The sequence below is a fragment of the Gopherus evgoodei genome, chromosome 5 (genome assembly GCF_007399415.2).
Source record: "Gopherus evgoodei ecotype Sinaloan lineage chromosome 5, rGopEvg1_v1.p, whole genome shotgun sequence".
NCBI lineage: Eukaryota > Metazoa > Chordata > Testudines > Testudinidae > Gopherus > Gopherus evgoodei.
The window spans coordinates 142,866,496-142,882,646 of NC_044326.1; the positions used below are offsets into that span (position 1 = coordinate 142,866,496).

General features: G+C 45.4%; 1 protein-coding gene across 1 annotated transcript in view; it reads left to right on the forward strand.

The window, feature by feature from the left end:
• The first annotated feature begins 2,299 nt into the window (after nucleotides 1-2,299).
• The window catches only part of LOC115652711 (testicular haploid expressed gene protein-like), a 31,057-nt gene continuing 17,205 nt past the window's right edge, over nucleotides 2,300-16,151 (forward strand). Inside the window, exons 1-6 of the mRNA XM_030565097.1 lie at nucleotides 2,300-2,351; nucleotides 3,602-3,632; nucleotides 6,671-6,727; nucleotides 7,391-7,519; nucleotides 11,445-11,582; nucleotides 15,291-15,411. Coding sequence (XP_030420957.1) covers nucleotides 2,300-2,351; nucleotides 3,602-3,632; nucleotides 6,671-6,727; nucleotides 7,391-7,519; nucleotides 11,445-11,582; nucleotides 15,291-15,411 — 528 coding nt within the window. The remainder of the gene's footprint in view (nucleotides 2,352-3,601; nucleotides 3,633-6,670; nucleotides 6,728-7,390; nucleotides 7,520-11,444; nucleotides 11,583-15,290; nucleotides 15,412-16,151) is intronic.

Genomic DNA, 16,151 nt, shown 5'->3' on the forward strand with positions numbered 1-16,151 from the left:
TGGGCTGGATGAATGGACTATAAGATGGATAGAAAGTTGGCTAGATCGTCGGGCTCAACAGGTAGAGATCAATGGCTTTATGTCTAGTTGGCATCAGGTATCAAGTGGAGTGGCCCAAGGGTCGGTCCTGGGGCCGGTTTTGTTCAATATCTTCATTAATGATCTGGAGGATGGTGTGGACTGTACTCTCAGCAAGTTTGCAGATGACACTAAGCTGGGAGAAGTGGTAGATACGCCGGAGGGTAGGGATAGGATACAGAGGGACCTAGACAAATCAGAGGATTGGACCAAAAGAAATCTGATGAGGTTCAACAAGGACAAGTGCAGAGTCCTGCACTTAGGACGGAAGAATCCCATGCACTGCTACAGACTAGGGACCGAGTAGCTAGGCAGCAGTTCTGCAGAAAAGGACCTAGGGGTTACAGTGGACGAGAAGCTGGATAGGAGTCCACAATGTGCCCTTGTTGCCAAGAAGTCTAATGGCATTTTGGGCTGTATAAGTAAGGGCACTGCCAGCAGATTGAGGGACGTGGTCATTCCCCTCTCTTTGGAATTGGTGAGGCCTCATCTGGAGACTATGTCCAGTTTAGGGCCCCACACTACAAGAAGGATGTGGAAAAATTGGAAAGAGTCCAGCGTTGGGCAACAAAAATGATTAGGGGGCTGGAGCACATGATTTATGAGGAGAGGCTGAGGAAACTGGGATAATTCAGTCTGTAGAAGAGAAGAATGAGGGGGGATTTGATAACTGTTTCCATCTACCTGAAGGGGGTTCCAAAGAGGATGGATCTAGACTGTTCTCAGTAGTGGCAGATGACAGAACAAGGAGTAATGGTCTCAAGTTGCAGTGGGGGAGGTCTAGGTTGGATATTTGGAAAAACTATTTCACTAGGAGGGTGGTGAAGCACTGGAATGGGTTACCTAGGAAGGTGGTGGAATCTCCTTCCTTAGAGGTTTTTACGGTCAGGCCAGGGCCTGCTCCAGGCACCAGCAAAGGAAGCAGGTGCTTGGGGCGGCCAATGGAAAGGGGCGGCATGTCTGGGTTTTTGGCGGCAATTCGGCAGCGGGTCCCTCAGTCCCTCTCTTCCTCTTTGAGCTACCGCTGAAGTGCCGCCAAAGAGGAAGAGAGGCAGCGAGGGACGAAGTGGCATGATTGAGCTGCCGCCAATCGGCTTATTATGTTTTTTTGCTTTTTGCTTCGCCGCTTGGGGTGGCAAAAAAGCTGGAGCCAGCTCTCAGTCAGGCTTGACAAAGCCCTGGCTGGGATGATTTAGTTGGGAATTGGTCCTGCTTTGAGCAGGGGCTTGGACTAGATACCTCCTGAGGTCCCTTCCAACCCTGATATTCTATTATTCTAAGATCCACCCCCAAGTAGGTTGGGCAGTGCCATTTTCCCCTCAGGTTCTTAAGTCTAGCAATCCAAAAGTCCCTTTCACATGCCCAACCCTTTTCTGCACCCCACTCACAGTTGCTGTTCTTGATCAGTGCAGACCCAGAGTTCAGAGGTGCATCTGCAGAGTTCAAAAAGAGGTACTTTACTCGCTTCGCTCACCGGCCGCCTGCTCACCACTCTCACCGCACCCCTCCACCAGCTGCCCTGCTGGCCACTTATCATGCCTCTCCACTGCCCCCTGCAGACTGCTCATCACGCCTTTCTGCCACCACCCTGCTGTTCAGACATCACGCCTCTCTACCACCACCCTGCTGTTCTGTTGTGATGCCTCTCTGCCGCCACCCTGCTGGTCACTCATTCGCTTCTGCCTTCTGCCTCTCAGCTGTGACCTCTACACATCAGCCTCTCAGTGATTTTCAGCTCTTTTGCAGATATTGAACTGATAAGAACAGATAAGAAGAACAGATTTAAAAATTTTATTAAGATGATGTTAAAAAAGTGAATGGTACAGAGTTTAAACATAGAAGTTTCTTTTTACCAGGGAATAACATACACATTATCGAGGGTGCAAAGTTTGGTTTAAGATCAGGTGGCATAAGGAATATATAATCTGTAATATCCCCGATTGGGGGTAAAAGGTTGATGGTTCAAAGTACAGACATTGAGATATGAGGGTATGAAGTTCATAAAGTGGCTATGTTCGGGTGTGGAGTATAATGAGTGGATATGATGAGGAGGATGGATTGACCCTCATTTGGTGAGATTTAATGTTCAGGGAGTTTATGGTTCCAGTTCATATGATCCAACGGAGAAAGTGTCTTGGTCCCTTTCTCGTAGTCAGAGAACGATGTCACTCTGGCTCACACCTCCTGGTACTGTCGGTGGCCAGTGATGTGCTCCATGTAGATGTCCCTGGACCATCGGATGGTGTCAGAGACCATGAGGCGCCTCATGCTCTGTGCGTAGCATTGACCAATCCCGCAGGTCCGTAGCACTCGCTGGTTGCAGGGGTTCCAGGTGCCATGTTGGCCGGGGGGGGGGCATACTTTTCCTACACTTTGATCTTAGCCCCATCTCAAGTGATTTCAGCTCTTGGTGATTTTAGCTGTTAGCAGGCAGGGCAGAAACACAGTCCTACCACAGCTGGTTTCAACTCAAATTGAGCATTTAAAATAACAAAAGAGGCTCCTAATGAAGTTTATTTAGCTCTGTTCTTTGAGCAGTGGGGAAGAACAGGTTAAGCCAGTCTACAGAGGACCCGAGGTGGGGGTGGGGTTGTGCAGCCTCCTGACCAGGACTCCTGTCCCCACCCCTCTTACTTTCACAAGGCTCTGACATTCAAGCCCCTGCTTAATGAGGTTCTTTCAACTAGGGGTGCCCCCCCCATTTGGGACAGGTTAAGCCAGGGGTTCTCAAACAGGGTTGTGACCCCTCAGGTGGTCACAAGGTTATTACCTGAGGGGTTGCGAGCTGTCAGCCTCCACCCCAAACCCCGCATTGCCTCCAGCATTTATAATAGTGGTAAATATTTTTAAAAGTGTTTTTAATTTATAAGGGGGGTTGCACTCAGAGGCTTGCTCTGTGAAAGGGGTCATCACTACAGAAGTGTGAGAACCACTGGAGTAAGCACAGTCCTGCTTTCCTGTATTCCTACAATAATTTAGATATTTTTTTCACATCTTAGTTCACAGAGCCAAGAAGCAATCATTGGTAACCATAGTTCACTACCCTTGCATTCAGTACTAAGATGATTTGTACCCAACACCAGCCAAGTTGGTCTTTGACACCGCTGTAAATGATGAATATGTAAACAGAGCAGGAGCAAACTGTATTTACATAAACACACCCGTAGTCTCCCCTCCTCCTAGCTAGCTGTCAGGAAAGCATTCATTCAGACCCTGCTTACACTCACATGGTTCAAAGAGATACCTGAACGTTTTTTGTTACAACCATTAACCACAGGGCAGTGTGAGAGATGATGTGTACATTGCACTGTAGTTACCTTCAGGATAACTCCTAGGAAAACATACACAAAGCTGTCAGATAACTGAGGCCTAAGTAGTTGGACACACTTCTTTTCCCTTGCCAGTTATTTTATAGAGATTAAAGTATAGTCACCTACTTACAATGAATGCAAATAAATGACAGCATAGAATGCAGATGTTATCCAGCCTTTTAATACTCACTTTATTTTTGTTTTCTTCGCAGTTTCTTACTTCTGTTCATATTCAAGTGACAGGTAAGAAAAAACAACCCAGCAGGCATCTGGAAATGCAAGTACATAGCTCAAAGTCCTCTTCCACACTCAGACAGAGCTCCCAGCCTACCTAATGGGAGCTTTGCCTGAGTGTGGACTGCAGGCCTGGCTCCAAGGGGATTCATCGGGCCGGGGCTAATGTCATAAATATCAGGAGGCAATGTCTCCTGCAGATAAGGGAACTTGAATGAGTAAATCAGTTACATTTCTTACAGTACTGATGTGCTTTTGGAGGTCTGTGTCAACTGGTTATTACAAGAATTATTCACATTATTTCAATGTAGCAACTGCAAAAAAATATATCTATTCCATGATATAGATGTTTGTAGCAGTGTACAGGTGTGTGGTGCTGACCCTGACCGCCTTTGTGAAAGAGCAGCCTGTGAATGCAGGCGGTTTAATGTGAAAGACCATTCTGTCCCAACTAGAAGAATCTCTTACCAGAAATTCCCATGCATACAAAACTGGAGACATGCTAGTTTTGATTATACTGCCCACATAAAGAATAGAAATGCATTCATTGTATGCAGAGGATTTGGGCTTATTTATTTTAATTTGTAAAAAAACCCAAATAGTAGACCGGTATAGTCAATTTCATCATTTCCCCTGTCAATGGGACTGCACACGTGCTTAAAGTTACAGACTTATGTAAATCATTTGCTGGGCTGGGACCTCAGAAAGTCATTTTCTCCTGTTTGTGGGAGTCTTTCACGTGATAACAGAGGAGAGAATGACATATTTTTAAAAACAGGAAAATGTGATTGATAAAAAAAAACACAAAAATTGTGGGTGGAATTCAGGGGCAGGAGTAGGACATGAAAATATTTTAAACTTATTTCTGTAAAGTGACACATTTCAAACGGAAGGTCCCCATTTGAGATGTAAATTACAGCCATCCTGTCATTTTTAAAAAACAGCATACAAGCAGAAGGTCGTCTTGGTGTTTTTCGTGCTTCTTGAGAGGAATCTGTTGCACAGAACATATTTTGTGAGGTGGTTTGTTTCTTAGGAAAACATAAAGCATTACAGTCAGACTTTCCTTATAATCCATTGGATATAGTTAGAAAACGGATCTAGGCCAGCATGGATGAGTAAAGGTTAGAGAGATATTCATGAGCCTCTTCTGCTGAGAGGATGCCCAGTAATAATCTCATTTTCAGTAAACTAGTTTATCTATTGCTAAACTTATTCTGTGACAAGGCTGGAACTAAAAATAGTTCTAGATGAAATTGTAATTGGCCCGCTGCTGCTTCTCAAGGGAAGACCATTGTAGAACAACTTGACTTGGAGTTAAAAAATGAAACTGATGCTTGGCTCCTTAAAAGACAAGGCCATACCTGGACATGTTCTGCCATGAGCTGAAGGCACAGGACCAGAGTTTCATGAGCAAATCCTTCTGAAGCTTGTGGGAGTTGTGCTGATCTTTCTGAGAGCAGAGTTTGTACATGATGTGAGGATGGTAGAGTTTAAGTATAATGAGTATGGTCTATTATCTTGCCTCTTGCATCAAGTAAACAATAGACTGCCTAAAAGATAATCTGCTATTGCAGGCATCTTTCCAGCTTCCTGCGAAATGCTGATCTCCCCCATTCCCATTGACTTCAGGGAGAGCTTACTGTGCTCAGCATCTTGCAAGTTCTCAGCACTTTCAAATCGGGCCCCATGCCTTAAGAGAACCCAATAGCATAATCACATCATACACGCATTCTTAACCAACATCTTGCAGACACTGCTCCAGCCCCGCCCCTTCACCAGGCTGTGTTCACATTGCCAGGCTAATAGAGAACCTAATCCAAAGCCTAGTGACACCATTGACTTTAATGGGCGTTGGATCAGGCCCATAGTGTATAATTTGTACACCTGCTTCTGTTCAATTGGTAAGGGAAGTGTCACAAAGTAAAGGGAAGCCACCAGCCCTCTTCCTGCCTGGAGAAAGAATTGAATAGACACCAAGGATGTCAACATATGAAATATGGGACTTATGGAGAAGGAGGAAGAATTTGAAGGCACTTCATCTATTTTATTGGACTCTTTTGCCACTAACTTCCAGCAAGCAGAGAGGTTGTTGACGGAGGACTTAGTCTGATTCTAATTCAAAGACCTTGCAAATACTACTGAACTGCTAAATCAATTACTTGTATCCCTTCCCTGATTGGATATGCAGTCTGAATATTTAATCTTGCAACTGCATCTGGGGAAACACCAGTGAAGTGTGCCTGCCCATGCTTCAGACACAGACACTGTATAAACAGACACAGACAGTACTTTGTTGGGAATTCTTGATCAGTCAGTGTAACCATCTTATCTTCTTTGCAGTGAAGCTTTTAGGGATATGGACTGCGCATTTTGTGTGTTTCTGCAGTGCCTTGCACATTGTGGGTACTAGCGGAAACAGGCAAACAACATTAATAATAATAGTAATATAATAAATCGATCTTAAGTGTAAGCAGTTTAGTGCAGGGAATGTGACTTAATCTATACTTGTAAAACACCATGTGAATGATTTTATTTAATAATCATGATGATGATAATGATGCATGCACTTTTGTGTGGTGCTTGTTCTGTTTATTTTTGTGTTGGCTGGGAGAATCTCTGACCTCCTAGTCGTTGTGTATTAATATCACTTTATTAAAACAATAAAAAGTGCTTCCACGTTGGCCCATCTCCATGAAGTCTTTTTCTGTGCAATTCTGGCTACTACTGTAGACTACTGTAACCGAAAAAAACTGGATTATGAGTTCACTAGAGAACTGAGCAAAGGAGAAGCTGGACTGAGAGGGAGAGAATTCTTACATCAATACATGTACTGAAAAGATAGGTGATGTTATAGAGACAATGACTAGCCAGGCCCATTACTTTAAAAAAGAATCAGTGTTCTTTTGTCACGTTGGCTTCATGATGAAAGTCTTTGAGTGACTCAAGAATTATTTAAGACTCAGAATACTGTAACACCTGCTCTGTGCTTGTTTTATCAGTCTCTGAGTTCAATTGCTCATGTAACCTTGATTTGCATTTACTAGGATCCGAGAACTAGCAAGACCAAAGAAGCCTAAAGCAGCTTGGGAGAACTATAGTAGGTGAGTGGAAAAAGTACAAAGCTTTGGGCCTCAATGGACAACAGTCAGATAATAAAAAGTGCAGCGTGTCGAGAATGGGTTTCTTCTGCATTGGTGAGCTGTCTCCATCTGACATCTGGGAAAGACAAAAGACTGGCTTTTCGTTTGCAGTGCTAGAGAATCTAAATTCATCCACAGAAGCTGTGGTCAGGGTCAGGCTAAGACATGAACATGTAGTGCTTACACCTTGGTTTAGCACTGGTTGTGGTCAGGATTACTGTAGTCCTCAAGTTTCACCTGCCACTTGGGTGGCTGTGCATTTTGCCGGTTCTTGTCATGCCTGGCCAGTTTTTGTTCCACTGCTCGTTTTGGATAGTTGGGAGGAGAGCAAGGGGGAGACTTATCACCCACCCTTACCAGTGTGTTTAAAGGCTGGGAGATGGCCCCTCCTGAGAGTGGACATGCCTGGGGATGGTGGGATGGAGCAGGTCATGCTGTTCCTCAGGAATGACATTGAGAGGGCTGCTAACATTGTGCAACAATAATGATTGCAACCAATAAACATGCACGTTGCTCCTCAGTTGTTTTGCAAGTTTGGAAGAGCATCAGAGGCTCAGTGCCAAGCTTAGTTTAGTGATCATCTAACCGGGAATTTTGTTTCCCTTTTGTTCCCTATTTTAACAGTAGGTTAGAATGGGGAAATCAGGAGACAATTTGGCCGCTCTCCCTGAGTGCTTTGACGGCTCAGCCAACGCCAAGAATTTTGTTTCTGGCCAAACCCAAGAAAATTTTCAATGGTGACCTTCAGCGCAGGTTGGTTGTATTCAGGAGCACTCTTCCTTCTGTTGGAAAACATTCACTAATTAATGCAACATCTTAGGGTTTATTGATAATAATTAATACAATTAAAGGCATGACAACTGTACAGAGGTGAATCCAGACCATTGGGCAAGGAGAAGAAAGCAGAAGTTTCTGCACTTTCACATCATGACTGTAGCCCAGTCCACCATGAACAGCTTCCCTCTGAGATCAGCTCAGCACAGCTGCTATCTTTGAGTAAGGCAATTGTTCAATTTTGCCATCTTAAGGTGCCTGTAAGTTTGGCTGAGTTCTGCAATTTTCTGGATGAAAAAGGGCTGCAGAAGTGTAAAGCATTTATTATAAATGTCTCTAAAAAGAATGTTTTTTCAGTGTTTCCCATCTATTCATCTTTGTGATTGTTTTGGTCACTAAATGTTGTTGCTGAGATTTTCAACATGGGACTAATGATTCTGGGTGCTGCCATTTTCAGGTGGCCAAACTGAGACACTTTAAGGAGTCTCATTTTTTCAGAGGGCAAGCACTCAGCACTTTCTGAAAATCAAGCCATCCTTTTAAGGTATCTCAGGTTGAGCACCCAAATACGGAGTCAGCAAATCACTAGTCACTTCTGAAAATCCCAATTCTTCATAATAGAAAGTCTTGGTTCTTCATAATATAGTCTCCTTCTAAATATATGTTTGTTCCAAAAAAGTGGGAGCAGGTTGATTTTTCAAAGGGAAATTGGAAAGGTTAAGTTGTACTTCAGTTTTAATTCAGGGTTCCTCCAAAACCTGGCGGGCAATACAGGGATTAGGTAGAAGGGTGGAGCAGTGATGGGCTGTGAGAAGGGTATGAGTCATGTAATGGGAAGCTGTTGTTGCTGGAGCAACAGTTTGTTTTTATTAGAATTCCAGTGACACCAGGTTCAGCCTAGTGCCAATTTGATCTTGGTTTCCATGTGGCGTGTGGCTTTGGAGTGGAATGCTGGGTGTGTGGCATGTGACTGATGGTGTCTGTGTCTGTGTAATGTGTGTGGGTGTGGATTGTCATACCATGGCCCAGGTGCAAAGCCCTGTGTCCTATGCAGCATTAGACCAGGATTTATGTGGCACTGTCCCCTGCCCAACCTCTCTCCCCTTCACTGTTCACCCATTTAGTCAACTGCCTGTCCCACGTGTGCTGCCACTTCAAAGGCATAAAGATCCAGCAGCTTGAGGGTAGAAGGAGCAGAGTCCCACTCCATAATTAGGTAGCTGGTGTGCAGGGCCAGGTGGGAAGACTGCCTGGTCAAAAGCTCTGGGCTTGCTGTCCACTCCACCTCCCTCCTCCCCACCACTGTAAGAGCACAGGATTCTCTACAGTGATCTGCTAACTTGCATAAGGCTGGGGCTGTCTTTGACCTCTCCATTTCCCCTGGTCTGCAGGCCCCTGCACCCAAAGGCCTTCAGCAAGCCACAGCTGTCCTTTCTTGCACAGACTGTCTGATGCCCCAGGGCTGAGACCCTTGGGAGCAATGCCCTGTGTGCTCTCCCAGACCGTAGCCCTCTGTCTTTCATGACCTTGTTGTTCCATGAGAAGAAGGAGAGAAGATATGCATCCTTCAGCAAATCGTCTACATCAGGGGTCGGCAACCTGAGGCACATGTGCCAAAGGTGGCATGTGAGCTGATTTTTAGTGGCACTCTGCTGCCAGCCCTGCTCAGCCCACTGCCAGCCTGGATGGATGGAACCCCAGGCCAGCAGCGGGCTGGGCGGGGCCAGTGGCCAGGACCCTGGCTGGCAGGGGCTGGCAGATGGAACCTCAGACCGACAGTGGGCTGAGCAGCTCAGCCTGCTGCCGGTCTGGGGTTCTGTCTGCCGCCCGCTTACCAGTCTGGGGTTCTGCCCGCCGGCCCCGCTCAGCCCACTGACAGTCTGGGGTTCCATCCGCCGGCCCTTGTAAATGTAAAATGTATTACTGGCATGCCAAACCTTAAATTACAGTAAATAAATGAAGACTTGGCACACTACTTCTCAAAAGTTGCCGACTCCTGGTCTACATTGTGTAAATTCCCCCTGTGTTCAACAAACATCCCTGTGTCACATGCTGATGAAGAGAATGGAAAGATATATGAATTAATAAGGTTGAATTTGTTGCATGGAATTTTGTTAACATACCAGACTGCATGTGATGATATGGAAGATGAGCCAGGATACCAAATGAGGGCAAATAACGAGAGCAGAATATCATCCAAGGAATGTGGCTGTAAGGCAACAAATTAACCAACCCACTGCCAACAACTTTCAAGAAGAAAACATGCCTTAACAAGTGTTGTCACTGAGCAGAGTTATTTAGTTCCTCTTTCAAAAGAGGGTTCATCACATGTACATATTTAAAATGCCCATCTTGAGGCATAGGTGAATGATTATTAGCACTATTGATTATATTATGGCAATGAATCTTCAGTTTCATTAACATCTGCCAATTGTATTTATCATCATAAAAATCTGTATACATGGCAAGATACCTATATCTCATAGAGCTGCAAGGGACTCTGAAGGGTCATTGAGTCCAGCCCCCTGCCTTCACTAGCAGGACCAAGTACTGATTTTGCCCCAGATCCCTAAATGGCCCCCTCAAGGATTGAACTCACAACTCTAGGTTAGCAGGCCAATGCTCAAACCACTGAGCTATCCCTTCTCCAAATGAGCATTCTTTTTCATAACTTACGGATTTGTTGGAAAAAGGCAAAGCCAGGGGACAAACTGGCCATACGGCTACGTAGTTCGAAGTTGTTTCAGGGGGACAATGCCCAAGTTTGCAGTTCTCCGGTAGCAGTTTCAATAAAGTCCCAAAAGAATAAACAATATTTTTTGCTTATCAGGTGCTAATCATTGAAATCATTCACCAGTCTGTTCCTAATGGTTCACTGTCCCCAATGCTTTATAGACCCCAGGAGCCTAACTGCAGATTTTTTAGCAGAAGGTTTCGCTAAGTGCTTATAAGTCTCAATTCCTGTTTTGAAATAATTACGAGAGGGGGTGGTTTTGGTGAGGAGACTAGGCCAGAGCTCTGTCAGGGTGTAGAGCAGATTTCTAGCCCCTGTGAGAATGTGTCTATGCATTTCTTGTGCTGTTGAATATGATGCTCAGTAGCCAGAATAAGGATTGGGGATGTCATGATAGTACAACTGTATTTGTTTCTCCCTTGCCATTGTCACTAGTTCCTCGTCTCTTTGCTACTCAGAATTAATACAAAACATTGATTTACATACACAAAACAAAATGCCAGTGTTCAGTAAAGTCGGCATCGTAGGTGGGGTGAGAATAACAAGGCGATGAGGAGAAGCAGTTGGCAATCTGGACTACCGCATTGTAGTCCCATCTCCACCCCTGATTTATTCGGTGTGGCCTTGGACAAACCTCACTGTGTTTCATTTTCCTCATCCAGAACAGTGGGAATAATCATCCTGACTCCACTTGCCAAGGGAGTTGTTATGAGGCCAAGTTAATTCTGCACTTCTGAGACCCTGACGTGAAAGGAGCTATAACAGTGCAATATATTATTAAATGTTATACTTAGAAGGATTCTAATTTGCATAAATAAACAACAGAGATATTGTGGGATACGTATTGTGAAGTAGTTTCTCAAAACTGCCCATAAAAAGGACTACATTTTCACTCCCCCCACACTCCCCCCATTGTGCTTAAAAAGTCCTTTGTGCATGCAAGCAAGCAGGTATTTTCATGGCCAGGTCGGGTAATCCCATGTGCAAATACCCATTTGTTTAGGCAGTGTACCTAGTTTGAGTGCAGAAATGTGGATTTTTGCATGTGCAATGTCTGTGTATGGATTTAAGTTATCCTGGTTTGGCCATGCATGCCTGTTTGTCAGTGTTTTAATGAGATTGTGGTCCTGGCTGACTCTCTTCATTACTTCTTCCATGACATTCCCAAAGGTGCCTCTTCTTGTCCAGCTGTGGCCGGATGTCAGAGATCTGGCAGCGCCCACCATTGATGGATTTAGCTTTACCATCTCCTCGAATATTGAAGTTGGCAGAACCTAAAAAATACCAAACAGCGTACTTAAAACAAAGGTAAAAAATGACACAGCTCGTATCGTGCTACAGGTGTTTCAAACGGGTTTTCAGCATAATTAGCGTTCAAAAGCAGTATGCCTGGTTGGAGTAGGAGCAAAACGAACAGGACCAAAAAAAGGGGGGAAAGCAGAGGTGCTGTGTAGCTATGCTCTGTGTGGCACTTGCTGATGATCTGCAGCTAGCTGGCTGCTGTCATTGTGTGGACTTGCCTCATTCCAGCTGCCAAACTGGGTTGAAAGAAGCTAAGCATACATGTAGTGCTTTCCTCATCTTCCCTTGCCATACCCTGCACAGGGAGAGAAGTGGCCAGCATAAATGTGAATGGGAGGGCTGAAAGTCTCTGTATTTGTGTGGCCAACAAACTCCACACTATGAAAATGATTGAGAACCATCCTAGAGAGCACATCATTACGTTAGGGACTCCTTCAAGGGCAAAACGGGTGGTATACTTGGAATAGGCAAGGGCTATAAATATGAGACAAGGATACATTTACCATAAACACACATTCATCTGATGAAAAGAATAGAGCACTGGATCAGATTCAAAGCGCAGTCCTGATGTAACAGACCCTCCATAGAATTGACCATAGGCTCTGAGAAAGTTCCTTTGTCTCTGGGTTTGGCTAGATTAGGAAAAATGGTGAGGATAGGTCTGTATTAGCTAACACATATTAGCTGCCCCTGAGTAGGGCTGCTGAAAATAATCAGTCCAAAATTTTTTTGACATGAAAATGGGTTTTTAACTAAATTAATTTTTTTGCGAAAAGCTTCTGCTTTCCATGGGAAAATTTGATTAGCCAAAAAATGGAATGGTGGAAATAGAAGTGTTTCAATCTGGAAATGTTGCAGTGGTGCCTTGTGGGAGTTGTAGTTCAGTTCCCTCATGTCTCCATTCTTCTCTATCTATCAGGCTCTCCGGTTGGACAATTGCCAAGGACTCCATGATACACTGCCTCCCACCTCCAAAAGGCGAGACTTGGTGAAACCAGGGAGCCCAATTTATAGAGGAGAAAGGGAGCATGAGGCCTCTGAACTACAACTCCCATGAGGCACCATGGCCATATTTCCATATAGAATTTTTTCAGTTTTGGACAAATTTTTTGGTATTTGAATTACTGCCAAAAAAAATCTGATTATTCTGTGGAAAATTAGATGAAAATGAGTGTTCTTTGCATTGGAAAAAAAAGGGGTTGTTTCCCCAATAGCTCTTCCCCGGCCTAATGTCCACCTCTTTTCCAGGTCTAGACAAACCCTGTGTGACCATAACCTCCCGTAGCAGCTGCATTCCTCAGCATATGTGCAGCTGTCAGGCTCCAGGGTGATGCTGGTGAGAGTGGGAGACAGGGTCTGAGCAGGGCTGAGTAGATGAGTGACCACTAATCTGGCTGCCTTCAGAAGGACAGGTGAAACTCACCTGTTCAATATAACTTCCTCACGGCTGCATCTAAAACATCAAAGAGGAAGAGGAGGAAAATGAGGTGAAGAGATTAAGGGTAGAAAAGATAGTGGAGTGGATAGGGGGAGGAAGAAAGATGAAAAGGAAAGAAGAAAGGAAACTGTCTGACTTCCTCTGAGGAAGTAGGGAAACAAATTAAGCCCCGGGCTTGGTTATAACTCTTGGGGAGAGACAGATTCTGCTGTGATGGCCCCACTATCAAGCTCTGGATAGACAGAAACCATCAGAAATGGTGAACCTGATCATAAGAATTCTCTGCTCTGGGTCCATTTAGGGTAGCAGCTAGGGGACAGGTATAGAATTCTTAACAGCTTCCCCCTGCTAAGTGCAGCACTGAATGGCTTATCTGTTTTTCACCAGAGAGATGGGCTAACCAGGCAGCAAGTTGTTTGCAGTGTAGAAAAAGAAAGGCCCTGTTTATGGTATCTCCCAAGAGAAGCAGAGGCAGAATGCGCTTGGGGAACAGATAATCAAAACTAGCAGCTGTCCATCATCAAGTTTGCAGCACCAGGCCATGAACTGTGTGCACCTTTAAACCGGGAAATGGAGGAGTTAGTGAAAGTCAATGGGATTTGGGCATCACTGCAGATCTACTTAGGATGCCCATATTCTTTATTTTCAGCTGCTGCCTTTTGCTTCTTCACCAAATGAAAATGCTCCCCTTCCCCCGTTTTGTTAAACAATGTTTCCAGACTTTGATCTGAAACATGAGCTTGGGGATGGGCACTATCTTCTCGGGCAGTTTTTCTACCTTGCTTTGTGATGGGGAGAGGTGTGAGATGACAGGATTTCCCCTTGGCCACGCAGCAGCTCATCGTAATTCCCTGGCTCTTTCTTTTGATCTCATTCACACAATCACCCTAGCTTCCTTTGTTCATTTGACCACTGGAGTTATGCACCAGAGCAGCTAAATATTCATGTACAAAGTGGCTTAGACCATGTTTTGGTTCAGGGCTGATGGTTTTGCATCATAGCGAGGTGCACGGTGATGGAGGGTTTAGCCACATAGGTGACAAAGAGAGCAACAACTCACTTTGCTTCCCAGTTCCAGAATCTGGGGCAACTCAGTCTCGGGGTGGAGCACCCCCGGTTCATCATGTGGACCCCAGATCCCAGGCTTCATGCCTGAGGGAAGCCTGCTTGCCTCCCACCCCCCTGGGTCCCTCCACTGCCCTCGGGGAGGCAGGAATTAACCAAGGAAATAAAAGCTGCACTCAGCTATCAGGCCAGTGGCTTTATGTGGACTGGACAAACCCACAAATGTCACAGGAGACCATTTGTGGGCCCATGGGGAGTCTCGCATCCTTCCTCCAGCCAGAGCATAGTGTACTGAGTCCCCAGATCCCAGACATACACACCAGCATTCACTAGCCCAAATAAGAATCCATCCAACCCCCAGCTCCAGTCCCAGGACAGGCCCCTCTTGCCCCTGGCAGCACTGGCTGGTGCCTGGATGGGGTATGAGCTGGGAGGGTGAATCCTGGTCTCTGCTGCATTGCCTGGCATCCATCTCTGTGTCACTGGGCTCCTCGCTGGGTCCAGGTTGCTCCTTCCACCTTGCCCTGCCCATGCCCCCATTCTGCTCCCTGGGCTGATCCCCAGCCTGCAGATCCAGGCTGCATGTGGTCCTGCTCCCTCCCACAGAAACATGTGCTCCCCACCTAACCCCACAGTCTTCTCTAGCTCCACCCCTGTGCCTGGTGATTGTCCCAGAGCCCTCCAGGGCTGCAGCCAATCCCTTGCCCCACCTTGGGCCAGGCGGAGCCCCTGCTCTGGAGTGGCATTCCCCTCCTCCAATGGGGGGTGGTATGCTGGCTTCACGGAGTCAAGCCAGCCATCCCTTAGCCAGCAGAGCTCTGGGGCCAGCTCCGCTCTCTGCCTCCCAATTCAATCAGGGCTGGTGGGTAGGACTGGACCTTTCACACTGGACCCAGGCCCATGTGGAGTGGGGACTCCACACCCAGCTCACTGCTTAGCAGGGTGATGGCTCCCTCAAGCACACACCTACTCCAGATAATTTCATGCACTCCCTAAGTTACACCATCTCTGTGGCTTTGGTTTTATTTACACCAGGCATTAAACACAAACCATTTTTAGGGCTGGTTGTTACAGCATCACCACCACAATCCTTGTAGACAAACAACTACAATAATTCTGCAACAACTTCACTAGTTTAATTCAAATAAACAAGCCTATTCTGGGAACACCCTGAAACTGTGTCCATGTTGCATGTTTGTGTTTTTTTCTAGGCCTCGTAGTTCTCCAGAGTGGCCCGTACCAACAGCTGCACTCACCTGTGAGGCTTCTCAGCGGGTTCTAGAACTTGCACGTCCCAAATCAGTGCATCCAGGCTTCCTGCTAGACAGAAAGGTGATGGTGATGTTCAGCCAAACTGGGAAAGGGGAACCATCGCTCCCCCCGTACTGGCTTTCAGCAACAATTTCATTTTGGTTGCTGCAGCCTGAGGTTAGCCATGGAATAGACACAATGGCTTGTTCCCGCTACAGAAACAGCTGGATGGTTCTGCCAGTTCAGGAGTTGGAGCACAAGTTGCTTGATATGCTTTTTAATTACTAGGTTAAGAAAGTTGTGCCAGACCTGCCATGGCTGCTCAGCCACACTAACTGATGCCATTTTTAAATCGTCTTTTTTCTTGTAGTTTAGTGGTGACTTAAATGTTGGCCTGTTTGCATGATTTTTTTTAAAATTATTATTATTGCTTTGGTTGGTTGATAATAGTGGTGACAGAATACACCTAAACTTCTGTAAGGGTTTTGACTTGGTACTGCATAACATTTTGATTTTAAAAAAATGAGACTGATACAAAATTAACCTGGCACCCATTAAATGGATTAAAACTAGCTAACTGATAGGTCTAACTGTACCTGTAAACAGGGAATTGTCATTGGGTCTGTTTCCAGCAGGGTCTTGCAGGGATTGGTTCTAGGCCCAATGCTGTTTAACGTTTTTATCAATGACCTGGAAGAAAACAAAATTATCACTGTTAAAGTTTGCAGATGACACACAAATTGAGGGAGTAGTAACTAATGAAGAGAACAGGTCACTGTTACAGAATGCTCTAGAATGCTTGGAAATGGGCACAAGCATTT